The sequence below is a fragment of the Haematobia irritans genome, chromosome 5 (genome assembly GCF_050003625.1).
Source record: "Haematobia irritans isolate KBUSLIRL chromosome 5, ASM5000362v1, whole genome shotgun sequence".
NCBI classification, from domain to species: Eukaryota; Metazoa; Arthropoda; class Insecta; order Diptera; family Muscidae; genus Haematobia; species Haematobia irritans.
In genome coordinates this window covers 173,361,027-173,386,463 of record NC_134401.1, presented here as the reverse complement: position 1 = coordinate 173,386,463, position 25,437 = coordinate 173,361,027, and the positions used below count along the sequence as shown (strand labels likewise).

Sequence of the window (25,437 nt, the reverse complement as noted above, 5' to 3'; positions counted from 1 at the left end):
CCTTTGGTATTTTCCTTCCTTTTTGGTATTTTCTTTCTATTATTCTCCGCATATTGTTTGATCTAGGGTGTCTTCTCCTGTTCCCGCATTAACATTATTATTATTATTATTAAGACTATAGCGTGATTACAACAAACATGTAGACGCTACATCGTCTTAGAAGTTTATGCTTATCTTTATTCCGATGCCTTAAAAACGAAATGATAAACTCAGAAAAAGTTAATGCCATCCAATATTAACTAAAAATATAAAAGAGTAGATCTTTTTCAAATATTTATTATCGAGTATACCTGATTGACGATAAAAATATTAAATTTGGCAAGGTTGGTAAAAACGCAATAGCTCTATGCCAAGTGTTTTGTCTATAATTCCCCGGAATTGTAAGAGAAACTATTTGAGGCATTGCGACATATACCTAAAACTTTATCTAGAGAAAGTATCAATGTGCACACTCTTCTGAAAGTCTTTGTTTCTCTTCTGCCTAAAGAGCACCGTTTACAAGTTGGCTAAAACTGCTGCGATGCCAACGCAGTCATATGCGTTGACGGTTGGCGCATGCCCATAGAGACATCCATTAGCGACTGGGGTTAATCAGCTGACCGACCACAAAACGGGGTTTTATTTTTCATGAGAAAACGTTTTGAATTAGTCCACTCACAATTCACTACCGTTTGACGTTTAGCTTCTACGTAGGCTCCTCCAAGTGCTGCAAAATACAAACATACACCTTTAGGCCCCCCTAAAATACCAACACATATAAAATGTGAGAGTTTCAGCATGTGTCTGTGCCATGGTGTAGAGAGTGTGTTGGCCTTAATGGGAACCGTTATGCGCGTAAGTCGTTGGCCATAAAACCGAATAAAAGCCAGTATAAGCAGCCAGCAAGAATAACAACAAATGATCATAAAAGAAAAGAAAACTGTGAAAAGATATACCAAAACACAGAAGAAGATGGACAACAAAAGAAAGCAAACTCTAGAAGAGCTCCAAATGCAGAATTCTCTTTCACATGGGATGGACACAATATCAGATAGGGAAACAGAACGAACGAACGGAATAGTGAAGAACAGACAAATAAACAAACAACCCGTCCACACACCTCACCGCACATGCGTTCTGTGATTTGAAAAAGAAAATCTCTTAAAAGAACATTTACTACATGACTGCTACAATGGACGGCACAGTGTTACCTGTTCGAAAAAGTCGATTACTAAAATAACATAGGGAAAACTGTGTAATTCAGATAGAAGTACTGTGGAGTGATAGCAATTATCACGTTCTTAGATTCAATTCACGAACCATTGCGACCAAGTTGTGCAGGTAAAAAAAATATACCACTGAGTAACTTCTACGTAAGATTGATATAATGTCCGTTTCAATCCATTTCCGAATGGACTTGTTAACCATTTCTAAATTTAATTAACTAGTAAAAGTCTTGAACTAATAAATATTATGGAATTTTTACGACGCAAAATTTTATGAGTGCAGCGAAGTTGAGGTTCTTAGCCAATTAGGTCGTGACAAAGCGGAAGATGGATACCGCTAAATCCGCACAATCGCCAGATATAGGGACTTCGAATGTTCCTCGGTCTGGAAAAGATACAGAAACTTGACTTGCAGTAAACAGAGTGAAACACTGCTCTGAAGTAGCCTCACGGTAGCGCTTTTTGGCCAGAGTGAGTCTCCACTTCCCCAATTTGTATAACTTTCACCTGGCACCTGGATATGAACCATTAAAAATCTATATAAGACCCTATTGAAACTCGGTAAACTCATTTTTTATAGTAGCATCCAAAAGCTCGCTGATTTCACTGTGCGATTTATCTTGCAAAAATAAAGAACGAATCACCGAGTAATATTGCAGAGTTTACCATTTTCTGAATCCCTGAGCACTCTCATTTCCACAAGTGGCAAAGAGAAAAAGTTGGATCTGGCTGAAAATTCGACATTAACTATGCAAGAAAAACGTCATCATTCTTTGAGCATAAATACTTCTCATTCCACCCTCGCATTATACAAACAATATTCTATACATTAAACAAAATATTAATTGCACCTATGTCCCCTTATTCATTAAATTCGACATCCACTGTGTCATGTGCTTAAAAGTATGTGCGAGTGTGTGTTTAAATCTTTCAAAGTATACCTCTACTCTATGTGGTGCGGTATTCTTTAGATAGAGTTTTGGCTGGAGTTTCTTCGGATATCGTCATCATAAGCAACAGTGTAGCTGTCTTTTTTGTGTTGTGTGTCTCTGCCTCTTTGTCTTATTTGGCTTTATGGTAAAGCTTGGTATAATTAAACCCATCTCACAAGAGAGCCAATAGAGTTAATTACATGAATAGTGTATTGCAACCAGGGAACTCCCCTACACGAAAAATAGAATTATAGAAGTATGAAAAAGTTAACAGAAGAGCGTGCCAAATCAAGGTCACAACGACCCTCGCGCACGTGATTGAAATTATAAATCGCGGATTTAAGCACATTTTTGTACTAATCTCAATACGACTATTTCCCAGAGAAGGAATAACATCAAATCCTAGAGAAAAATATTATTTTTGGGCGGTGGACATACAACAGGTTTGTCGCCATAATGTTATTTTCTCGGATTTATGTATCTGATTTCAACAACAATTATATGTTTGACGAAAATGTTGTTTTTCAAATAGGGCATAACCTCATTTTCTGAATGTTATCTCCAATATCGTCTGCTGGTTCATCCTGTACATTGTCGTGGTCGTCTCTGATATAATTCTCAATCCGACTCAGCTTCCAGCCATATATATATATAAAGAAGAAATATAAAGAATCTAAAGTTTATTATTATAAGGGGAATCTTTGTCGACTTAAACCAGTCAAAGTCTGTTGATGGTCTCATGATATCTTCCCTTAGTTTATTGTGTACGACTAAACCATGAACAAATAACCTCGCCAGGGAATTTGTATGAAGTTCTACCACACAACGATGGGTTCTCTACTAATCAGTGTCGAAAGATATTTCATTTAGTAAACAACTACTAAACAAATAAACCCACAACCTAAACACCACATCAAAAAATTCACCTAAAAATCTAAGATCGACGATGACTATTTAAACAAACCAAAAAAATAAAAAATTCCGCTTAGGCCAATTAGAGAATGTAAGATACACATGTCGTTAGTTCTAGCCATTATTCTGGAGAAACTTTCAGTGAATTTTGATCATTGTCAGAGACTGATAAAAGAGATGAAATCGTACTGGCTCCCAATGATGAGAATTTTTCTTCATAGTTGTTGATGAAACGACAACGTTGACGTTGTCGTGTTAGTTGACTACATAACGTGGAGGCAGACTGCTAAGCAACAGTGCGGCCTCCATTGGGGTTTCTACATATACACCATGCAAACTGCTCTGCCCATCAAGCTATGGCCTTCTCCAGCCTTTGGCTAATCCTCTGCCCAACCAGGCCATCTGCAGACAATTTCCATCTTCCGTCAAGCAAACAACCAACCAGACGACGTCCAAAGCAAAGCGCAAATGTGTCTTAATGTTAAAGCTTATTACTTTCGGATCTTCAGTTGGTGTTTTACATTTGCCTTTGTCGGACAGGCTTTCTGGAATACGGCCGCAAACAATTCCCGCTTTGTGAGTGTGAAGACAAAGTAATAGAGAAAAACGCCAAGGGAAAATACATAAACAAAAATAAAACCACTCAAAAGAAAGAAAAATTAAAAAATTAAACACGTTCATTTTATGTGAAAAATAAGATTCAAAGTGTTGTTCAATTTGACCAAAAAATCATAACGGTTGCTTCAAAGAAATTATGAAATTAATTTTAACGAAAAGGTGAAAAACGTCAAAAGTGTCTTCGTATACCACTAATCAATCATTCAATTATTTAAAAAAAGTAACAAAAATATGGTGTGAAAGAAAGCCAGTGAAGAAAATCATTTTTAAAAAAAGCAAAGCAAAACAAAATAATCCATAAATATTCAGTGGTTTTGAGAATTAAAAAAAAAAAACAAGAATAGGAAAATCAAAAGACTTAAGACACAAACTTCAAGAGAAACGTTAAAATAAACGCGGTGTTATCCCCCCCCAATCATAATCATCATCGATCAAAACAGTTAAAGAGTCACACAATCGGACACACTCGTACACAACTGGCTTCTGTAGTCAATGTCAAGACACTTGGCCCAAACTCAATTGGATTTTTTGGCAGAAGATATGAGAATTTGCAAATTATGAATGTGAGTGCTGCTCAGGGTGAACATTAAAGTCAAACACTTACTCCTTTGATCCCCGGACATACTTTCTAAAGTTGTTAAGATTTATTATTTCGTACTCTGAAGCAGTTACAGTGGCCCCTTTCTTCACATTAAAATCAGTGGTCCATGCTACTCCAACGTCTTGTCTATCCCAAATTGCCCACAACTACCAGTGCAAGCTTATTGCCATTCTTCCATCTTCCAGGTTTACAAGGCCTATACGCACGAGCACACCTGAAACGAAACAGTGGCTAAATTATTCTTTGCAATCTTTGGCAAAAGGCTTTTGACATCAAATCAAGCCACCACCATCACCACTACCAACAGCACCATTCACTCCGTTGTCTTACACGCAGTTCTGGCCGTTTGTTTGACACATTTGTTGGGTTGGTTCGTGGCCTGGCAGAGTAGAACTTTTTGGTCCAAAAACCACAAGATTTTTTTCTTGCCATTGGCACTCGATATCATCAGCATCATTATCTTCTTCTTCCACTTCTTGGTGTGGCTGCCACGGCATAGCTGTAGCGACAACAGGTTCTCTTCTTCTGCAATACCATCGGTAGATGTGAACAAAGAGGAAAATACCACCGTATAACAGCATTCCTGCCACAAGAATCGGTGAATCAAACCATCGCATGTAGGTACGTGCTTGCATTAGCCAACTTCTTCTTCCTGGCAAGTCGCAGCTGTAGCTGTAACTCGCAATCAGATTCCGTAAGAGCATCTGTAGCAGTGCCAACGAGTAGCAGTGGTGGTAAAGACATTTAACCGCATTCAAAAGAGAACACACATCATTGTCGTTGTCGTTAACGTCGTCTTCTTCATCGTCCACATCCGTCCGACCGACCGACCAGCTTGTATCATTTGGTATTAACATAATTTTGCAACATCTTTGCTCTGCATTACTCCACAACTCCATAGGCCTACATTGGAAGAAGGAATAGAGTGTGCTTCAATTCCGGTCGACAGGCCAACCACTAGGAATCACGGAGTAGGAGGAGAAGAAAATTTTTTTGTGTGTTCGTTCAAGAAGAGTCTTTAGCCATTACAAACGATCAGCATTGGTATTCTTTATTCATTTTTTACGGTAAGTTTACTTCATTTCCTTCTTCTGTAACAAATGACAATGACATAGAGCTTCTTCTATGTCGTCGCTTCAACGTTCTACCCCATAGAGATGTTGTGTTTCTTCATCCTATTCAAATCGCATCAATCCAATGTTACAATTAAACTAAAGAGGGGGCCAATTAAAATCCACTTCATTTCCATTTGCCATCATAAATGTTCTTTATATCTATGTCTAAGAATGACATAAGATATTGTAGCTTTGTCATGTGGAAGAGATTCAATAGAACAACTGGAAAAGTTTAAATTGTTGCTTAGCAAAATGTATGTTTAAAAATGTTTTTACATTTTATATCTGATGTTTGCACGCCTTAGAAATTTTCAGATGAGATTTTCCCAAAGTTAAGTTTATAATTTGCTTACGATTTGCTAATTGTCGTTGAACTACACTTGATCATACTAAATCTGTGTGAGTGTGTGTCTTAAGTCTTTTGTTTGTATTCAATTGGCTTGAGGGGGAAAATTATAAATTTTCAGATTCGCAGCGCAAACAGTAACGACAAATATCCTTAAACAAAAAAATGGAAGGCTTGCAATTATGATCATCCTATAGACAGTTTAGATAAGAGAAGTTTTGATACGAGGAACTAAGCGAAAAATACTTTCCTTTGGAACGAGGAAAAATTCTTTCCTTCGGAACGAAATTTTAGACAAACAATATTCCCCTTTATTCTAAACTATTTTCTTTAAGGGTAATTAAAACCGAATTTATGAAAGCGATTGTCCCTAATCTTTTTTTCTAAAAACAACTTTGTTTGTCTAAACTTTCGTTCCACAGAAAAGAAATGCTAATTTCAGAGTAGATATTACTAAAATTTGATACAATAAAATATTATGAAGTATTTTTATTATTTCTATTTATCTATTTATTTTATCTAGTAAATCTAGTTAAAGCTCCTATTAGCTTTTACATATGTTCAAAAATAAATTATAGAAATTTGAAATTTGCAATGTACATTTTTTTGGTTTACAACAGAGCCAAGTCTCGAACCAATAACAGAGAATACACCATAAAGAATGGAGAAGACCAATGGACAACGAGACATTTGAAAGTGAAACTAATTAAAACGTAACATGCACGTCTGATCGTGCATGTCTGATCGTGATATTCACGTCCAATCTGACAAAATTTCGACAGTAATCATTTACGAAAATGTGGTACATTATAGTTGTTGTTGTTGTAACAGTTGTTAATGTAGTTTCATCCATTTTGTTCTATGTTTGTGTAGTTCAGCTGGTAGCCAGAGCAAGGAACTCTGCGACAAGGATGGGGTGTGTCCAGAGTGATCTGATAGTGAGACGGGTAGGCTTAGCTGGGCAAGCAAAAAAGGTGACGAGTGTCATGTGGCCCTTGATTACAGATAGGACACACGTCAGCTACGCTGCTATCATTCGCTGATAAGTATGAATTAAGGCGGCTGCATAGCCCATAGCACCGCCGCCCGGTGCTATGGGCGGCGGTCGGACTCCGAGAACAGGATTAACCTTGTAGCTTCTCACCGCTTCAGCTACAGTATCCTCATGAATCCTGTTCAGACCTGTCAGGTATGCTGCCTGATCTAGAGGCTCTATTTTGTAACGCTGGATCTCGGGCTCTAGAAAGTGAAGATCAACCCTTACATTGCTGGGTGGAGGTTGTCTATCCACAAGATGGTGATTCGGATGACAACTTCGATGGCAACCCAAGAGGCACTGGTTCTAAGGGCAGCGTTCTGACAGGTCTGTATGTTATTCCACTGCGTATCGTTCGTTTTAGGTGTCCACACTGGCGCTGCATAGTTTACCACTGATCGGCCAATAGCCTTATATGTAGTTAACAAGGTTTCTTTGTCCGCACCACAAGTGCTGCCGGCAAGCGACTTGAGGACCTTGTTTCTACTCCGAATGTGACCCCGAGAATCTTGGGGTAATTTGTTGTCGGAATTGTTTCGCCATCGACTCTGACATTGAACTGTCTGCGTACTTCCGCCGTCCATGTCTTATATGTAGTTAACAAGGTTTCTTTGTCCGCACCACAAGTGCTGCCGGCAAGCGACTTGAGGACCTTGTTTCTACTCCGAATGTGACCCCGAGAATCTTGGGGTAATTTGTTGTCGGAATTGTTTCGCCATCGACTCTGACATTGAACTGTCTGCGTACTTCCGCCGTCCATGTGAATAGTGTGGCAGAGGATTTGGTGGGAGATATCCTCTTGCAGTGAAATAACTGGTAAGATCGGCGAGGTAGACATTCAATCGATCGCAAATGTCATCAACAATGGGCCCGGATGCCATGATTGTGCAATAGTCTGCATACACAGAAAAAAATTTCACGAAAATTTTTCCAATTAAAATTTTAATTGAGTTTTAAAAAATATTCAATTAAAAATTTAATTGATTCAACAAATTTTTTAATTGAAACAAAAATCAATCACAAAAATTAATAGTATCAATTAATTTTTTAATTGATACTATCATTTCTGTGATTGAAGACATTTCAATTAAAAAATTAATTGGATCAATTAATTTCGTGATTGAACCAGAAAAAAAAATTTTTGTGTGTCCACGAGGACCGTCCTGTGACACGGCTTGGGCTGATTAAGTCCCATATTGATATGTGTCGAAATGGCATGTAAGGCTGTCGTCGTACTGTGTACCTTACGGAATCCATGTTGATGGTGGGCAGCTGGAAAATTCTCCACAAGGCTGGGGAGGAGTAGTGCCTCAAGTGTCGTGGCTACTGGCGAGAGAAGGGATATCGGTCTGTACGATTCACCTTTACTCGAATCTTTGCATGGCTTCAATCAAGTGGAATCACTCTTCCCATTCCAGACATCGGGTATAATGGGTGATTCCAAGGACAAATTGAGTAGTCTGGTCAGGTTCTCAACTCCCAGTATTCCCAGATGCATTGAAATTCCGCCGGGGCCCAGCGCCTTGGATGGTTTAGCGCTGTTGATGACATTGGTAACTTCGGCTGCGGTAAATTGTGGTGTGTCGTCGGCTCGGAGACCACGTGTGCGACGAGTGGCTCTCCTTTTCGCTGTATCACTCTCGGGATGCTCGACAAACTGTCGGTTGAAGTATTTGGCGCATCTCTTGGATCAGTCTCATCGCCAAAGGTGACTGAAATCCCATCATCCCTTGTAGCGAGGTTCGAGAGGGCTCTCACTGTAAATTTCCTACAAATAGGAATGATGGGAATATGAGTAGCATCAAAAATAGAGCACGTGTAATCCCTAACCTCATGACAATATAAACAAATTCCATTATAATGAAATCATATTGATCACTTTTACAATACCATATTAGTTTTGTTGAGCTTTTTTATGTATATGGAAAAGTGAAATTCTCAAATGTTAGGTAATAGTTTCACACATGAACAAAGGCGAAGAGGGGGTAGCCCAAAAACCATGAATTGCCAAAAACAAATACCAAAAAGCATCATCGTATTTGGCCAACGTTGACATAATAAATTATGAAATCTATTAAAAAGAAAATATTACACTCATAACTGATGTACTATGCTACTAAAAGAGCAACTGCTGTTACTGTTGCTGCTGCTTTATATTATTTTGTTATTAACAAAAACTCAAATATAAAACTCAAACTATCATAGCACTATTCAACGAATTTCTTTCACTTGCCGTATTGATGATCATTCTTCGAGTCGCACACAATAACGACAAATATGTTGTAATGCTTTGACAAAAAAAGCACCTTGTCCGAATTTATGAGTGTTCAAGTAAAAGTTGTTAAAAATTAAACTTATGTCGTTATAATTTTGCGACTAGATAGTGTGCAGTCAAACAAAATCCCAAAACCTCTCAAAAAGAAAAAAAAACTAACAAGAAAAGAAATTTCTGGCCATTCTTCCAACTTGTTAATCTGTTTTAATAATGAATGCTATAAATATGCCAAAATAAAGCATAACATGAAATGAAAGAAATTTTAACACAATGGAAAACAAAACATAAGTGGGACCGAATAAAATGTGCCCTACACCAGGATGAATTGGTGTAGGTCTAATACTTGACAATATTATGTGTGGAAATATTTGTACATTTTTTATATGAACCAGATTTGAAGGTCGTTTGCATTTCATGTATTTCTTTACTTCAAGGAAAATTTGCTTTACTTTATGGACATACGACGTTAAAGGAGGGACACAAATTTAAAAGATTTGTGTTCTAAATTTAATGAAAACAATTTTTAAAGCAAAGATTATAATCTTTCTTTCGATTAAAATTTATCTATTTTAAAGAAATGTATCTCTATTGCTGGTCCTAAAATTTAGGTGGCATAATCTTTCATATTAGGTCAATATTTTCACGATTACTGTATTATCAATTTTTTCACTGACATACGAATTTAAGGGAACGGCTCACATTTCAATATCATTATCCAAAATTTATTGAGAAATATTTTTAAACAAAGATTAAAAATATTATTTCATTTCAAATTTCTTTACTTTTTATAAATTTTTATTTTGTGCACCTTACATTTTATGGCCTAAAATGTAAGATGTTAAGATTTTGAAACCTTTTAGTCTTTATTCTAATGGAGTCGTGCCTTTGGGTGCCAAATCAACACTTTACTCTTTTTAGCATATTTGAATCAATTAAAGGTTATACCAACGAAATGATAAACTTAATAGATATCCCATTTTATAGTACTATTCTCGCATAACCTCATAGTAGAATAACATAAGCATAAGACAAATTATTATGTATCACTCATTCACTTGTATGGACAAACACATTAACATAATGCGTGGTATATGAGGCGAATATGTTGCTGCTCTCCGATCATTGTCGCATCTTCAGAAGAATCTTTTTTACCTACACTACCATATGATGATGATGATGTCGCGATCAACCAACTTGGCTTTTCACTTTTATTTGACATCCAAGAAAATAATTTACTAACAATTCAAAAAAGGCCAAAGTGTGGGTAAAAGCAGCCATTTATGGTTGGCCCTCTAAAGTCTGAATAAAAAACTTTCGCTTTTTTAACATTCTCGTTGATCAAATAAAAAAGAAATATTTACAAAAAAAAAATAACAACGACAAATGCTTAACACCAGGCAAATGGCAGGCAACCTTTAAGCTGTTCAGCAGAAATAAAACCCGTATATATTTACATTAACACAGCCACTGTGAACATATAAACATTCGGAACTTCCCTAGAAACCGCACATTCACACACAACCATCAATGCGCAGGCGCACACCTAGTCGACTGAAATTTAAACAAAATTAATTTCACTTTTTTATTAGTGCGTTTTTACCACATGACTAATCGCGATTGAAGCTGACTCGAGGAATTGACACCAGAAGTAGCAGTGAAAAAAGCGTACCATGTCCCGATTTCTTCGTTGACGTCTCTGGTATTGATTACACTAAAACCCAATTCATTTATAAATTTAAGTTTAGTATACTTGTTACTAGTACACACGTTCCCTAATTTTAAATGATTTTTAGCTTTATAATCAAGTAACAATTCAATGAAAAATATTACATTGAGGCCAAAGATTTGTAGTCCCTAAAATACGAATGCGAATTTCGCTTGGCATAAAGAACGTATTTATACCCTTCACCACTACTGTACTACAGGCTATAATAAGTTTGTGCATTTGTATGTAACGCCGAGAAGGAGTAGTCATAGACCCACCTTTTAGTATACCGATCGGCTTATAATTAAATTCTGAGTCGATTTAGCGATGTCCGTCCGTCTGTCTGTTGATGTATTTTTGTGTGCAAAGTCCAGCTCGCAGTTTAGGTCCGATCGTCCTCAAATTCGGCATGGGGTCCTTTTTCGGCTCAAAGACGATCCCTATTGATTTTGGAAAAAATCGGTTCAGATTTAGATATAGCTGCCATATATATTTATAACCGATCTGGTCATAAATGACGTCTTTATCAACCAATCTTCTTCCAATTTAGTATAATCGAGTATTTTGCGAATCTCGTAAATTTTGCAAAATCTCAGTGAAATCGGTTCAAATTCAGATATGGCTCTCATACACTCAAAAAAAAACTTTACTTGGGTCTAAAGATTTTGACCTTCCTTTAAGGATTTTGGTATTGATTCCGAGCCAAAGATGCGGCTTCTTTAAAATAAATACATTTTTAGGGACCTCCCTGGCTTTAAATCTAGGATCGATAAAATTAAAATTGGATACAGATCTCATTTATCGAATTTTTATTCTCTGATTGCGATATATTAAAGCTATTAATGTACAAACAAATACCAGTTTCAAAATCCAAATTATACCAAGTACTTCAAAGTAAAAACTGTTTTCTTAATGCTAAAAAAACTTTAAACCAAAGATGCAAATCTTTGAAATAAGTCTTAGCCTATATTTGAAGCATTTATATCTTAAATTTAAAAATTCAATATGTCAGTTGAGTTAAAGACGATTTCTTTAAATTAAAAACGTTTTTCTTTATTTTAAGGAACATTTTCCTTACTTCAAAGATCTACAACTTCAACAGAGTCACGCATAATTTCAAGATTTGTGTCCTAAATTTAATGAAAAAAATTTTGATGCAAGGATTATAAACTTAAATTTCGTAAAGTTCGTAAATTTCGAGTCCTAAAATTTAAGTTGCATAATCTTCCATATTAGGTCAATATTTTTTTCAGTGTATATAGCTTTCGCCCGATTTACACTCCTATGGCCTCAGAGGCCAATCTTTTGTTCCGATTGACGTGAAATTTTGCACAGGGAGTAGAATTAACATACGTACCGAATTTGGTTGAAATCGGTTCAGATTTACACTCAAAAAAAAGTGAACTCTCTATTTCACTAAAGCCAATTTAACTTTATTTTAGTTCATGGAATTATTATGTTTGGAAAAAGTTTCCTTTACTCTAATAATTGTTTGTGTTCGTTAGTTAAATTAACTAAAACCGAGGAAAAAAATATACTCAAATGAAGCATAAAGATTAACTAAATTCGTGTCTTCCACAAAATAGTTCAGTATTTCTTTAAATTTGCAAATTTTACTACAAATGCGTTCATAGTGAACTTCGTATGTCACTAAAGACATTCTTGCAATTTTTAACTCCAAGTTTTTCCTTCAAACTACAAAATTTTCTTTAACAAGTGAAAAAACTTAGTTATGTTTAATAAATTTTCTTGAATTTGTCGAAAAATATTTACTTATTTTAATGCCATCGGGGTGATGCCAACGTTTGTAATCCAGTTTAGTTAAAATTTTCTACAAAAATTCAAACTTTTCTAAAATTAACCGAAAGTTTTCTTTCTAGTGGGTTCACTGTTTTTTCAGTGTAGATATAGCTCCTATATATAGCTTTCGCCCGATTTACACTCCTATGGCCCCAGAGGCCAAAAGCTTACTTCGAGTTAACATAGCAACGTTTTCGTTGAGAATTTCTTGATAATAAAAAAGTAGAAATTAGTGAAATATTTTCTAAATTATACACTGAAAAAAATATTGTCGTGAGGCAAATTTTGCTTATAACAGTCATTTTATTTCCATTTCATCAAAATGCATTCCTTGAAAGTGACATTTCAGGAGAGTAAGTAAGTATCCCAGCAAAAAAAGCGTCGCCAAAAAAGTAATGAAAATGTTCTTTTTGGATCCGGAAGTGGTGCAAAATTTACGCAGAAGCGATGAATTTAACACGTTGCACTGAATTTGCATCACTTCTTTATGTCTGATCCGAATTCAATGTATTGGATGTAAATTAAAAAAATCTGTGATATTATTTATATCGGAAACGTTTGACCTCAAATATTTTCAAAAATTCACAATTTTTTCAGATTGGATTTAGCATTTTTGTCGACAAAATTTAAATGATTTGTACCATTTTATGAATTCTTACTTTGTTTTTAACCTATTTGAAACAAAAAAAGGTAAAATTATCCATTAAAAGTATGGAAAAAACCAAGTTATAACAAGTATATACGGCCGTAAGTTCGGCCAGGCCGAAGCTTATGTACCCTCCACCATGGATTGCGTAGAAACTTCTACTGAAGAATGTCATCCACAATCGAATTATTTGGGTAGCGGTAACGCTTGCCGATGGCAAGGTATATTAAAACTTCCTAACACTGTAATATATACCACATAGTCCATATGTGGTATATATTAAACTAAAAAAGGACGATTAAATACGTATATAAATAAGTTTAAAGTTTCTATAGAAATAAAATTTTGACAAAATTTTCTATAGAAATAAAATTTTGACAAAATTTTCTACAGAAATAACATTTTGACAGTGTTTTCTATAAAAATTAAATTTTGGTAGATTATTTTTGGCTCGAGTGGCTACCACGATTATGAACCGATATGGACCAATTTTTGTGTGATTGGGGATCGGCTATATATAACTATAGACCGATATGGATCAATTTTGACATGGTTATTAGCGGCCCTATACTTACACCACGTTCCAAATTTCAACCGGATCGGATGAATTTTGCTCCTCCAAGAGGCTCTGGAGATCAAATCTGGGGAACGGTTTATATGGGGGCTATATATAATTATGGACCGATATGGACCAATTCTTGCGTGTTTATTAGAGACCACATTCTAACACCATGTTCCAAATTTCAACCGGATCGGATGAATTTTGCTCCTCCAAGAGGCTCCGGAGGACAAATCTAGGGATCGATTTATATGGGGGCTATATATAATTATGGACCGATATGGACCAATTCTTGCATGGTTGTTAGAGACCATATACTAACTCCACGTACCAAATTTCAACCGTATCGGATGAATTTTGCTGATCTAAGAGGCTCCGGAGGTCAAATCTGGGGATCGGCTTATATGGGGGCTATATATAATTATGGACCGATGTGGACCAATTTTATAATGGTTATTAGAGACCATATACTAACACCATGTACCAAATTTCAGCTGGATCGGATGAAATTTGCTTCTCTTAGAGCAATCGCAAGCCAAATTTGGGGGTCCGTTTATATGGGGGCTATACGTAAAAGTGGACCGATATGAACCAATTTTTGCATGGTGGTTAGAGACCATATACTAAAACCATGTACCAAATTTCAGCCGTATCGGATGAGATTTGCTTCTCTTAGAGCAATCGCAAGCCAAATTTGGGGGTCCGTTTATATGGGGGCTATACGTAAAAGTGGACCGATATGGCCCATTTGCAATATCATCCGACCTACATCAACAACAACTACTTGTGCCAAGTTTCAAGTCGATAGCTTGTTTTATTCTGAAGTTAGCGTGATTTCAACAGACGGACGGACGGACGGACATGCTCAGATCGACTCAGAATTTCACCACGACCCAGAATATATATACTTTATGGGTCTTAGAGCAATATTTCGATGTGTTACAAACGGAATGACAAAGTTAATATACCCCCATCCTATGGTGGAAGGTATAAAAAAATTGAATTAAAACAACTTCCTGGGTAGTTAAAATAAATACACCCAGAAAAAAGTGCCTTCGAAACTAAAGGAAAAATTTTTCATCAATATAGTTTATCCATTTTATTTCCATTAAGGTAAATTTTTGTGAGAAATAATAAAATTTACTCGTTTCAGTAAAAAATCCTAAACTGTAAGCAGTTAGGAATAGTTCATTAACTAGAATAAGGCATGGAATTTTACTCATACTATTTTCCTCGCTGGGTATAAGAATTTACTACTGAACAAGAAAATTTTATTTACCGATAACAAAGCATTCGTAAAAATAAACAAAAACCGAACTAAAACCAAGTTTCCTCAAAATTAGTAAAATTTCTTATAAAATGATAATTGCGACTTCCTTTATAATAGAAAGTTTTTCATACATACGAACAACACTTGGCATAGAAAAATATTTTAGTTCATTCGTACTAAGAAGTATGCAATCCTTTCAAAACTTAAGGAAACACACTTGTTAGAATATAGGAAATTTTCCTATATTTCTATTGTCTACCTGCAATCGATACCTGTCATCGCAATCGATGTGTTTGCGCGTGGGTGTAATCGATATGTTTGCGCATGGGTTGTTTTTTAGTTGGAATCGCGTTGTTGTGGTATACGGAAAGATTGTTAAAAAATAATATGGTAAAATAATATAATAAATAACAAATAAAATATATAAAATATTTATTATTTTAAATTAGTGAGAAAAATTTTCTTTTTTTGAAAATAAATCTATCAATGTTCGTGATGGTATATAAAGAAAGAAAACACCAGCAGAATAACAACCCTTTCATTTGTCTTCATATTGGAATCTTCAATTATCAGGTAATATTCAGTGACGCTAACCTTTTGTAACAAAAATGGTTTATGATTTTTTATATTTGTAGGTATTGAAATTGTAAAAGGAGGACAAAATTGTCAGGCAGCAACTTATTAAAAGTGAAAAGTACAAGAAGAAGAAAAAGTGCGTTTTACAGTTGATAATATCACATGGAAATTGGAAACAGCGGAATAATAAACTAATATTTCAAGGAGATTCGATGCTGTTGATTCTTAATAAATATATTCAATATATTAATAAAACATGTCTTTTATTGAAGATAAAATTGCTTATATAAATAAATAAAATTGTATTTAAAAACGAAGGTAAGCAGTTCTAATTATGAAGTAAAAGTTTTACCACAAATGTGTAAGATTTGTCCATGTGAATGAAAAAATTTCAATAAAATCATTCCATATATGAATTCAAATCAGTTAAATTTTTTCATTCTGTAGTATAGTGGTACATAAATATAGGAAAATGTTAACTAATATATGGAATGCATTATACCTAATTTCTACGAAAATCACATCGTTCAAACAAATAAAAATGTCTTTGGCGCTATACGAAGTTCAACTTTCTTCACAATGAGTTCATTTTAACTTAAAGAAGGGGTCACTTTTTTCTGGGTGTACCATCATTGGGAGTACATCTCCTGGAAGGGCTTTTAAAGTTGTGCCTTTGGAAGAACTTCCAAATTTTTTTGCTGGATAGGTAAGTTACTTCACAGAAATTATAAGAAAAGAAAAAAAAATGCTTACAAATATATCACAATATATCTCGATCACATGATCAATTTCTGGGAGGCACATTTTAATTTAATTTAATCAATTAACGGACAAACTATAACATGGCGAAAGGAACTTTGTTATTCCTTGCTTAAACAAGATTAAATTCGAAATAGTTCCACATAAATGTCACTTTTCCTACATAATTTTAAATTATTTTAATCGCAACGATTTTGTCATATGATTTGGTCATTACTGTCACCATTCGTTATTTCAAAGTTTACTTGGACCTCAAATTCATTGTTGAAGGAAGAGTTATTTCTACGAATGAATGTCGATGACTCAAACACGATTTTAACTGGGTTATAGAAATAAATCAAATAAATGCCAATAAACGAAACAAATTTTTAACTTGCAAAACTAAAAGCTACAAAGTTATTGGCTTCTGGCATACCAAGGAAAGACACCGCTACTTATGGCTGGGTAATCGCTTAAATGGCTTTTATGCCAAGTGATTCAATGTCGGGATCACATTTTGCATACAAAAATACTGGCTCTGTCAGCTTTGCAAGTTGGCAACTTTCTCTGAAAAGAATTGTAATGCACTGTGTCCTTTTCAAACGAATCTTGAGAGGAACATTTTGTTAGCCGTAGAAATAGCTGTTGGTATTAGCATACAAAACCATCTTTAATACTTGACCAGTCTGAATGTTCAATGACGTAGATATCTGCTGACACTTAAACGCTTGCCCATTGCTTCTATCTGAGCCTCAATCTGTTTAAGCCATTAACAGGTTCTCAAACACGAGATTTTTGGCCTAATTTCCATACGAAAATCACACCTATTTGGTTGTTACCAGAGAATTTAGGTCACGTTCTTTGTGTTCGATTTGCAAATTATCACAACTTCTGGTTTGTATGGTAGTCAGTATGCCGTAGTATTTTCGAAACAACTATAAAAGCCAACTAGAAAACAATGAAGTGAGATTTGAGAAGAGTTTTATTTTGATTTTTTTTTTTATTTTTATCTTTTGGTGGATTGCCAATAAAATGGAATATTTAAATGTTCAATGCTTCATTTGCAATTTAAATAGGCCACGGTGGCTCAATATTTGTAATGGGTTGAAATAAAAGTGAAATTCATATTCATCGAAAGTTTTCAAACAAAAAAATTAACGACGTAATAACACTTGAAACCGACTACGTTCTTTTAGTATTCACATTAATGAAATGTCAAGCTTTTGTTAAGTAGGTTCAAAATATAATATATTTCGTATATTTAGGCATTATTTAAACCATAAATACCCTATATACAAAATAGAGATTTTAATCAGTATCAAACATTACAAACAACGAGGCAGGATTGGAATGTCCGAAAGAATAATATCAAAATTCAAAAACATTTACCCTACACAGATAAAAATAAGTTTGAGAACCAATAACTTTTGTTGGAAAACCAATAACAAAATTTGTTAATTTTCCTGCAACAAACTAATTTGTACTTTTAATAACCATTATTACAAAAAAGTTGTTAGCAATCGTCACCATCAGAAGGCAACAAATAATTTGTGTTCTCAATAACATAATTTGTAAGTAATTTGTTGAGCATCAAACAGTACAAAATATTTGTTGTTGAACGTTACGTTTAATCGTCAACAAATATTTTTGAATTTGAACGAAAAAATTTGATTGTGGTTTGTTGGAGTTTATCAATGACCTGTAACAAATTTATTGGTGTATTGATAAAAAATTAAATTGAAATTAAAATTGACAGAATTTTGCTATGAATTGCACCAAAATTGCAAAATTGCCGGAACAATTTTGGAGATATTTTGTTAAGTACACACAGAGAAGGAATATGACCAAAATGTTATTTTTGGACGGGGAACATGTAACATTTTTGTGTCGAAAATCCTATACTCAGTTTTGTAAATGTTTGACAATTTTAAATTTGAGTAGTCCCGGGTCTAGCAAGCATTTTGACAACTTTTTTCCCAGTGCTATATATTCTAGTTAATTAGAATTGTAATAACTCTAATCCCGATATTAATATGGTTTTATTATTTATCTCATACAAAAACACATTTAAGAAACTACCATATTGAAAAATATACAAATAATATATAAAATATATAAATATAGCTTTCGGTCATATTCTCAGCGATGTGTGCGTAACCAGTCTTGTATTTTTGTTTTCATATCGATAGCAGTCAACTATTTTCGCAACAAAGCAATTTGTTGAAAATTCAGAATATTTCTATTATTTCCTCTGTGAAGCATCTACAAACACATTTCAACAACAAATGCCTCATGTTCAATAGACAAATTTGTTGAGCATAAGCAGATTCTACATACAAATAAAGTTGTTAATATTTATTTGCAGTTATTTTTTTGTGTGTATACCTGAACATGTTATATTCCTAGGCCAAGAAATCATGTCCTGTGAAGGCATATATGGATCCATCCTAAAAGTTTCAGACTTTTGGGATTTTCCAGGTATATGAAAGAACTTCTACAGTTAAGATAACTCATCAAAAGCAAGTTTTCAATAATCACAAAACTCGAAAAACGATTCCTCAAAAATCAAGAAAATGTAAGCCTACTTTTCCAAATTTCTAACTCGACATGAAAAAAGTCGCAAAATCACTTCTTACACAATGTGACTTTTCACACTATTAAATTTCAAATGTTTGCTACTGATAACAATTGCCTCACATTTAAAAAGTCATATTTCCAACATTTCTATAATTTCTCCTAAATTACCTTGTGGCTTCATTTCTTACATTTCACTTATATTCTTCTTTTTTGCGTTTATTTGCCCGAACAAGTAAACTCTGATTGTCATTTGAGATGATTATGTCAACGACCTGTTACGCAATACTCACTGCTTAAGAATAAGACATAATTCAAGACTTCAAACAGAAGGCAGATGAATGAAGAAACCGGAGACGATAATGCCAATGCCAAAGAATAAGAAAAATGTTCTGACTAAACAAAAAAGGCATATCACACGACAATGTTTGTCTCATTTTTTTTTATATAACCGCATACTAGGCTTTTGTTCTACTTTTAACAAGAAGTTGGAATTCCTAACGAAAGAGAAGATAAAAAATTGATAGCGCTGAAATGGAGAGGTGTTAGAATTACAAATCTTAAAACTGTCAAATAGACATTAAAAAAGCAAATGTTGACTTCTTTTCTCCATATTTCCTAAGAAGTTCTTGTGAAATTGTGGCCAAGCACAGTATTGCGAATTGATAAATTTTTGGAGAGAGCTTTTTCTCAGGTCGACGACTTCTTTTGAAGAAGAAAATGGGGTAATTTACATTGGTAATTGTAAGAAATTATGAGGAACTCACTTAAGGATTATGACAATGACTGTGGTTTTCCAAAACAATCGGTATGTGGAGAGTGTGTCATGGGCATATGCAAGAAATTTGCTTACTCATTGACTAAAAACCATCTCAGACTCCAATGAGTTCTTTTATTTCTGGAAATGTCAACGTATTTAACAGTGACTCATGGTTACATTGACCAATTGATCAAAGTTTTTTTGATAATTTTTATAGAAAATTTGCATATGACTAACTCAAGTTTCTGCATTATACGATTTGGTAATTTTTATTTTGTTTCTCTTCTTGCAGATGGGACCGGACAAAATAACAAATGCGAATAGTTCGCCGCCCATATATTGTGAATATGTGAACACAAACACCGGAAACAATACCCGCCCATCCAAAGAAGCCCCACGACCGCCTTCTTCATCCACATCTGCAGCCATGTTCTGCACCAAATTGAGGAAACATTTCACACAAATCAAAAATCAAGCCAACCATCATACCCATCAACGTCATCAGTATCAGAAGCTCACCAGTGTTCCGCATAGCCCAGTGAAAAAGCAGCCATCGAGCAGCAGAAGTCGTCTCAGCAGTCTAATGAACCTGATCAGCATCACCACATTGATTCTAACGACGTTGATAACAACGGCAGCAACAAATCCAGTATTTGTTGATAATCCCAGCTTAGCACAATGTAAGTAGAAGATAAATTCCATCAAATTGTGTTAAAGAGATAATGGTTGTCAAAATGGGTGGGGTCTAACTTTCCCATGAGGAGTAGCATCGATAAAAATGTGTTCACTGGAAAAAATTAATTTTGTTTTGTTTCCATATGGGTGGCAAACAAAAATGGTTTATATATAGAAAGCCATGATATATTCATGATAAAAACAAAAAATTGCTTGAATACCTCCGATTAGTTTCTATAAATTTAATCAGGAATATATGATTAACAATCAAATTAAAACTGAGTTAACCTAACAAAAATTAAAATTAATTAACTTAAAAGTAAAAATCAATGCCGTCTCTCATTAGTTTAAGAACGATGTAAAATAATTGTTACCAGCTCCAATTACATGGTTCTGATTACATTCATATATACATTTCAAAAATTTTCAATTGAAAAAAACCTAAATTAAAAGTAAATATTTGATCGTTTATGGCTACGTTAACTCTCATAAAAAAATAAGTTTGTGTCTTAAGTCTTTCGTTTTCATGAGCATTGGAAAGTATGTGAAGCATTTATAAAATTCTATGGTAAACAAACAAATCTTAAAAAAAAACTACAAAATTCTTTAGCAGGTCAGCGTAGATGACCAAATCGAATTCAAGTCACACACTTTTGCTCCGCTCAGACCAATATCTCACCATACTTCTCAGCTTAAATAATCATTGGCTTTAGCATAAATTCTTTCTAAAAGCATTGATACCATTTGTTTGTTTTACTAATGAAGAACTAGGCGCACTTGTTCCGACCTGTTTCTTTGCTCCGTTCACTGACTGTGTATATCAAGTTTTAGTTAGAATGAAAAAAACGCACCATTTCATGTAGCATAGTTTAATGCAGTAAAATTTCTTTACAAAATCCAACTTTTGCCATAACAACAAAAAGAAATGAAATGCATCTGGCTTTGTTTGTGCAAAATATTTCATAAAATTCGCATACACTCACCGCATAAAACTCTTATAGTGGGTTTCTAACAGCTTCCAAGGCATGGGTTAAGATGCATTTTCTATTCGTTTGTATATTTTACAAACTGAGGCATCTCAATTGTCCCCATACACACCCACTGACTATGAAAGTCATGTTGGAGTCATCTACAGCAACAACCTGTCTCACATTAATGTTCCACTTTAGAAAATTTTTCGAAATTATACATCTCCATCTCTGTGTGGCCTGTACTGATCTTATAGTCTTCATTATTGTTGTTGTTGCTGTTGTCATATCTCTCTTGTTGTGGTTTTTTGTTTATTTTTATTTCTGTTAAATCAGCGACTGAGGTTTTTTTTTAACTTTCTCTCACGTAATTATCTGATGGATTTCTTATCTTTAGGAACAAACACATTGAAATCTCAGAAAGGTACAAATAAGCGCAGAGATAGCCGTATTTACACTCACCTTAGCATATCGTACACTCGAGAAATATGTGTTAGTTGATTTTGATTGAGCAATTTTCAAATCGGCAAACAAAAAATTGAAATTATTAAAAAGCTTGTTGTATGCTAGACAATTGAATTAGAAGAAATAAATCAAAGATGACTATCATAAATTTAATGGAAAGATTCTTTTATGATGAAATATTGACTTAACAAATATATTTTATGGAAGAAAATTTACACTACATAAGGGATCACTTTCATAGATATAAACATATTTTAATTTTAAAAAATACATACTAAAAATGCATACGATACGATGAAAGTTTTTTAAATCAATCTGTTAATTTTTTTGAGGATTTATCAAAAACAAAAGAATACACACTTGTGTAAATATACTCGTATCTATCTTAATGTTGGATTTTATATTCAATAAATGTTTGGTCAAATTCAATTTATCCACATCCAAGAAATGTGAATTGTATGCTATAAAAAAACCATATACACTGAAAAAAAACAGTGAACCCACCAGGCTTTAATTTTAGAAAATTTCGATTAATTTTAGAAAATTTTAACTAAACAGTATTAAAAACGTTGACATATTGCCGATATCACAAAAATAAGTAAATATTTTTCGACAAATTCAAGAAAATTTATTAGACGTAATTAATTTTTTTTTTTTCACTTGTTAAAGAAAATTTTGTAGTTTGAAGGAGAAAATTGGAGTTCAGGGTTGGCCTGTCACAAACTGTGACTTTTGCGACATACATTTGCGACGGTATAATACGTTTGTCGCAAAAGTCGTAAACCTACCGTAGAAAACCTAAATATTTTTTTGACAGCATTCGCTGTGAGTTTCTGCAGAAATTTGTGAAAGTTTTCCCACGGTCAAGCCTATTTTCTTAGGTGGTATCGAAATTCCCGTTGGTGGGTGTGCAAAATACCTTGGGGTTATATTGGACAGGACTTAAAGCTAAGAAAGGACGAGAAAATCCACGGTTACCCTGTACTCGTGCAAAAGGCAATAGGGAAAATGTGGGGACTAAAGCCTTCTCTTCGCACATACCATCGTCTTGGATATCATCGAATTTGCTGCCTAGCTGACGCGACTAAAGTATTTAGAGTTTGCGACTTTTGTTACTTTTTCTACATTTACGACACGTATGTGACGTTTACAACTTTGCGACAGTCGCAAACCTAAAAAAGTTTGATACAGACCATCTCTGAGTGACATACGAAGTTCAAGATGGGCGCATTATAGGTAAAATTTTAAAAAATTCTGAACAATTTTATGGGAGACACGAATTTAGTTAATCTGTATGCTTCATTTGTGTATAAAATGTTCCTCTGTTTTAGTTAATTTAACTAATGTACGCAAAAAAAATATTAAAGTCATGGAAACTTTCTTAACTTTTTTTGAGTGCATGTAATTTATGAACAAGCTATACTTTTTTTCAATGCACCAATAATATAAAAATTTGTGTGAAAATCCTGGATAGATTATGATTATCGGTACCAATGTCCTAGTGTACATTAAGACGTGGAGTCTATTTCTCTTAAATCATAAGTACAAACGATAGTTATATTTTATTCCATTTGTAGTTCATAAATGTTCACACTTCTCTTGTCGGTAAGATGCTTTAATAATTTAATCTAACATTGCCGACACATTCATGTGAAACAAATTATATTGGTGTACACGTTTCTAAAACCACACTAGTTTGCAATTAGGGATGCCATTCGAGATATCATGAAAAAAAATTTGTTTTATTAATGAAGGAAAGTTTTTTTTTTATGTGCACTGAAAAAACAGTGAACCCACCAGGAAGGAAAACTTTCGATTAATTGTAGAAAATTTTAACTAAACAGTATTACAAACGTTGACATATCGCCGATATCACAAAAATAAGTAAATATTTTTCGACAAATTCAAAAAAATTTATTAGACGTAATTAATTTTTTTCACTTGTTAAAGAAAATTTTGTAGTTTGAAGGAAAAAATTGGAGTTCCAAATTGCAAGAATGTCTTTAGTGACATACGAAGTTCAAGATGGGCGCATTATAGGTAAAATTTTAAAATTTTAAAAAATTCTGAACTATTTTATTAATCTGTATGCTTCATTTGTGTATAAAATGTTCCTCTGTTTTAGTTAATTTAACTAATGTACGCAAAAAATATTAAAGTCATGGAAACTTTCTTAAAAAGTAATAATTCCATGATAGTTAAATCGGTCTTAGCGAAATATATGGTTCACTTTTTTTGAGTGCATGTAATTTATGAACAAGCTATACTTTTTTTCAATGTACCAATAATATAAAAATTTGTGTGAAAATACAGGATAGATTATGATTATCGGTACCAATGTCCTAGTGTAGGGAATAGACAACATTAAGACGTGGAGTCTATTTCTCTTAGATCATAAGTACAAACGATAGTTATATTTTATTCCATTTGTAGTTCATAAATGTTCACACTTCTCTTGTCGGTAAGATGCTTTAATAATTTAATCTAACATTGCCGACACATTCATCTGAAACAAATTATATTGGTGTACACGTTTCTAAAACCACACTAGTTTGCAATTAGGGATGCCATTCGAGATATCATGAAAAACTTTGTTTTATTAATGAAGGAAAGTTTATTTTTATGTTACAGGAAAATCCGATAAATGCAATGAAAAAACAGTGAACCCACCAGGAAGGAAAACTTTCGATTAATTTTAGAAAATTTTTAATATTTTTAGAAAATTCTAACTAAACAGTATTATAAACGCTGGCATCACGCCGATATCACACAAATAAGTAAATATTTTTCGACAAATTTAAGAAAATTTATTAGACATAATTAAGTTTTTTTTTCACTTGTTAAAGAAAATTTGTAGTTTGATGGAAAAAATTGGACTTCAAAATTGCAAGAATATCTTTAGTGACATACGAAGTTCATGATGAACGCATTTCTAGTAAAATTTACAAATTTAAAGAAATAATGAACTATGTTGTGAGAAATACGAATTAAGGAAATCTTTATGCTTAATTTGTGTATAATTTTTTCACGTTTTTTAGTTAATTTAATTAAAGTACGCAAAAAGTTATTATAGTAAAGGAAACTTTCTCCAAACATAATAGTTCCATGAACTACAATAAAGTTAAATTGGCTTTAGTAAAATAGAGAGTTCACTTTTTTTGAGTGTGAATTCATATTCCCAGCTTTAAGTAAAAACACATTGATATAATTACGTCTTTATGAAAATCCAAAAATTTGATTTAAAAATATTACCCATTTATTTCACAAATATAATTTAGTGGAACGATTTATAAAAAAAGAGCCTCTATCAATTTTTTTTCATTTGAAGATATTCACTATACCAAGCATTTGGTAAAGCCGTCTTTGAAAATATTTTCATATAAACTGGTGGTATAATGTAATGTAATAAAACAAACTCGCGATTGACATCCCCTATTCCAATGGACTTACAAGATTACTTTCAGGCGAACTCCATCCACAGTCATTCTCAAAAGCAGTCCATAGCTCATTTATCTTTACTAGCAAATCAATTTCATTCTAACGGAATCTTGACATACATTTGCATAGAATATCCACTGCAATAGAAAAGGCTACAGCATAGCTCCATCAGGAGCATAAAGCAATACAATCTGTGTGCACTTTAATATGACTTTTACTGCCA

General features: G+C 33.8%; 1 protein-coding gene across 1 annotated transcript in view; it reads left to right on the top strand.

The window, feature by feature from the left end:
* Positions 1–3,496: 3,496 nt before the first annotated feature.
* LOC142240175 (serine protease filzig-like) overlaps positions 3,497–25,437 on the top strand; it is a 92,581-nt gene continuing 70,640 nt past the window's right edge. Inside the window, exons 1-2 of the mRNA XM_075311876.1 lie at positions 3,497–4,230; positions 19,961–20,348. Coding sequence (XP_075167991.1) covers positions 4,225–4,230; positions 19,961–20,348 — 394 coding nt within the window. The 5' untranslated portion in view covers positions 3,497–4,224. The remainder of the gene's footprint in view (positions 4,231–19,960; positions 20,349–25,437) is intronic.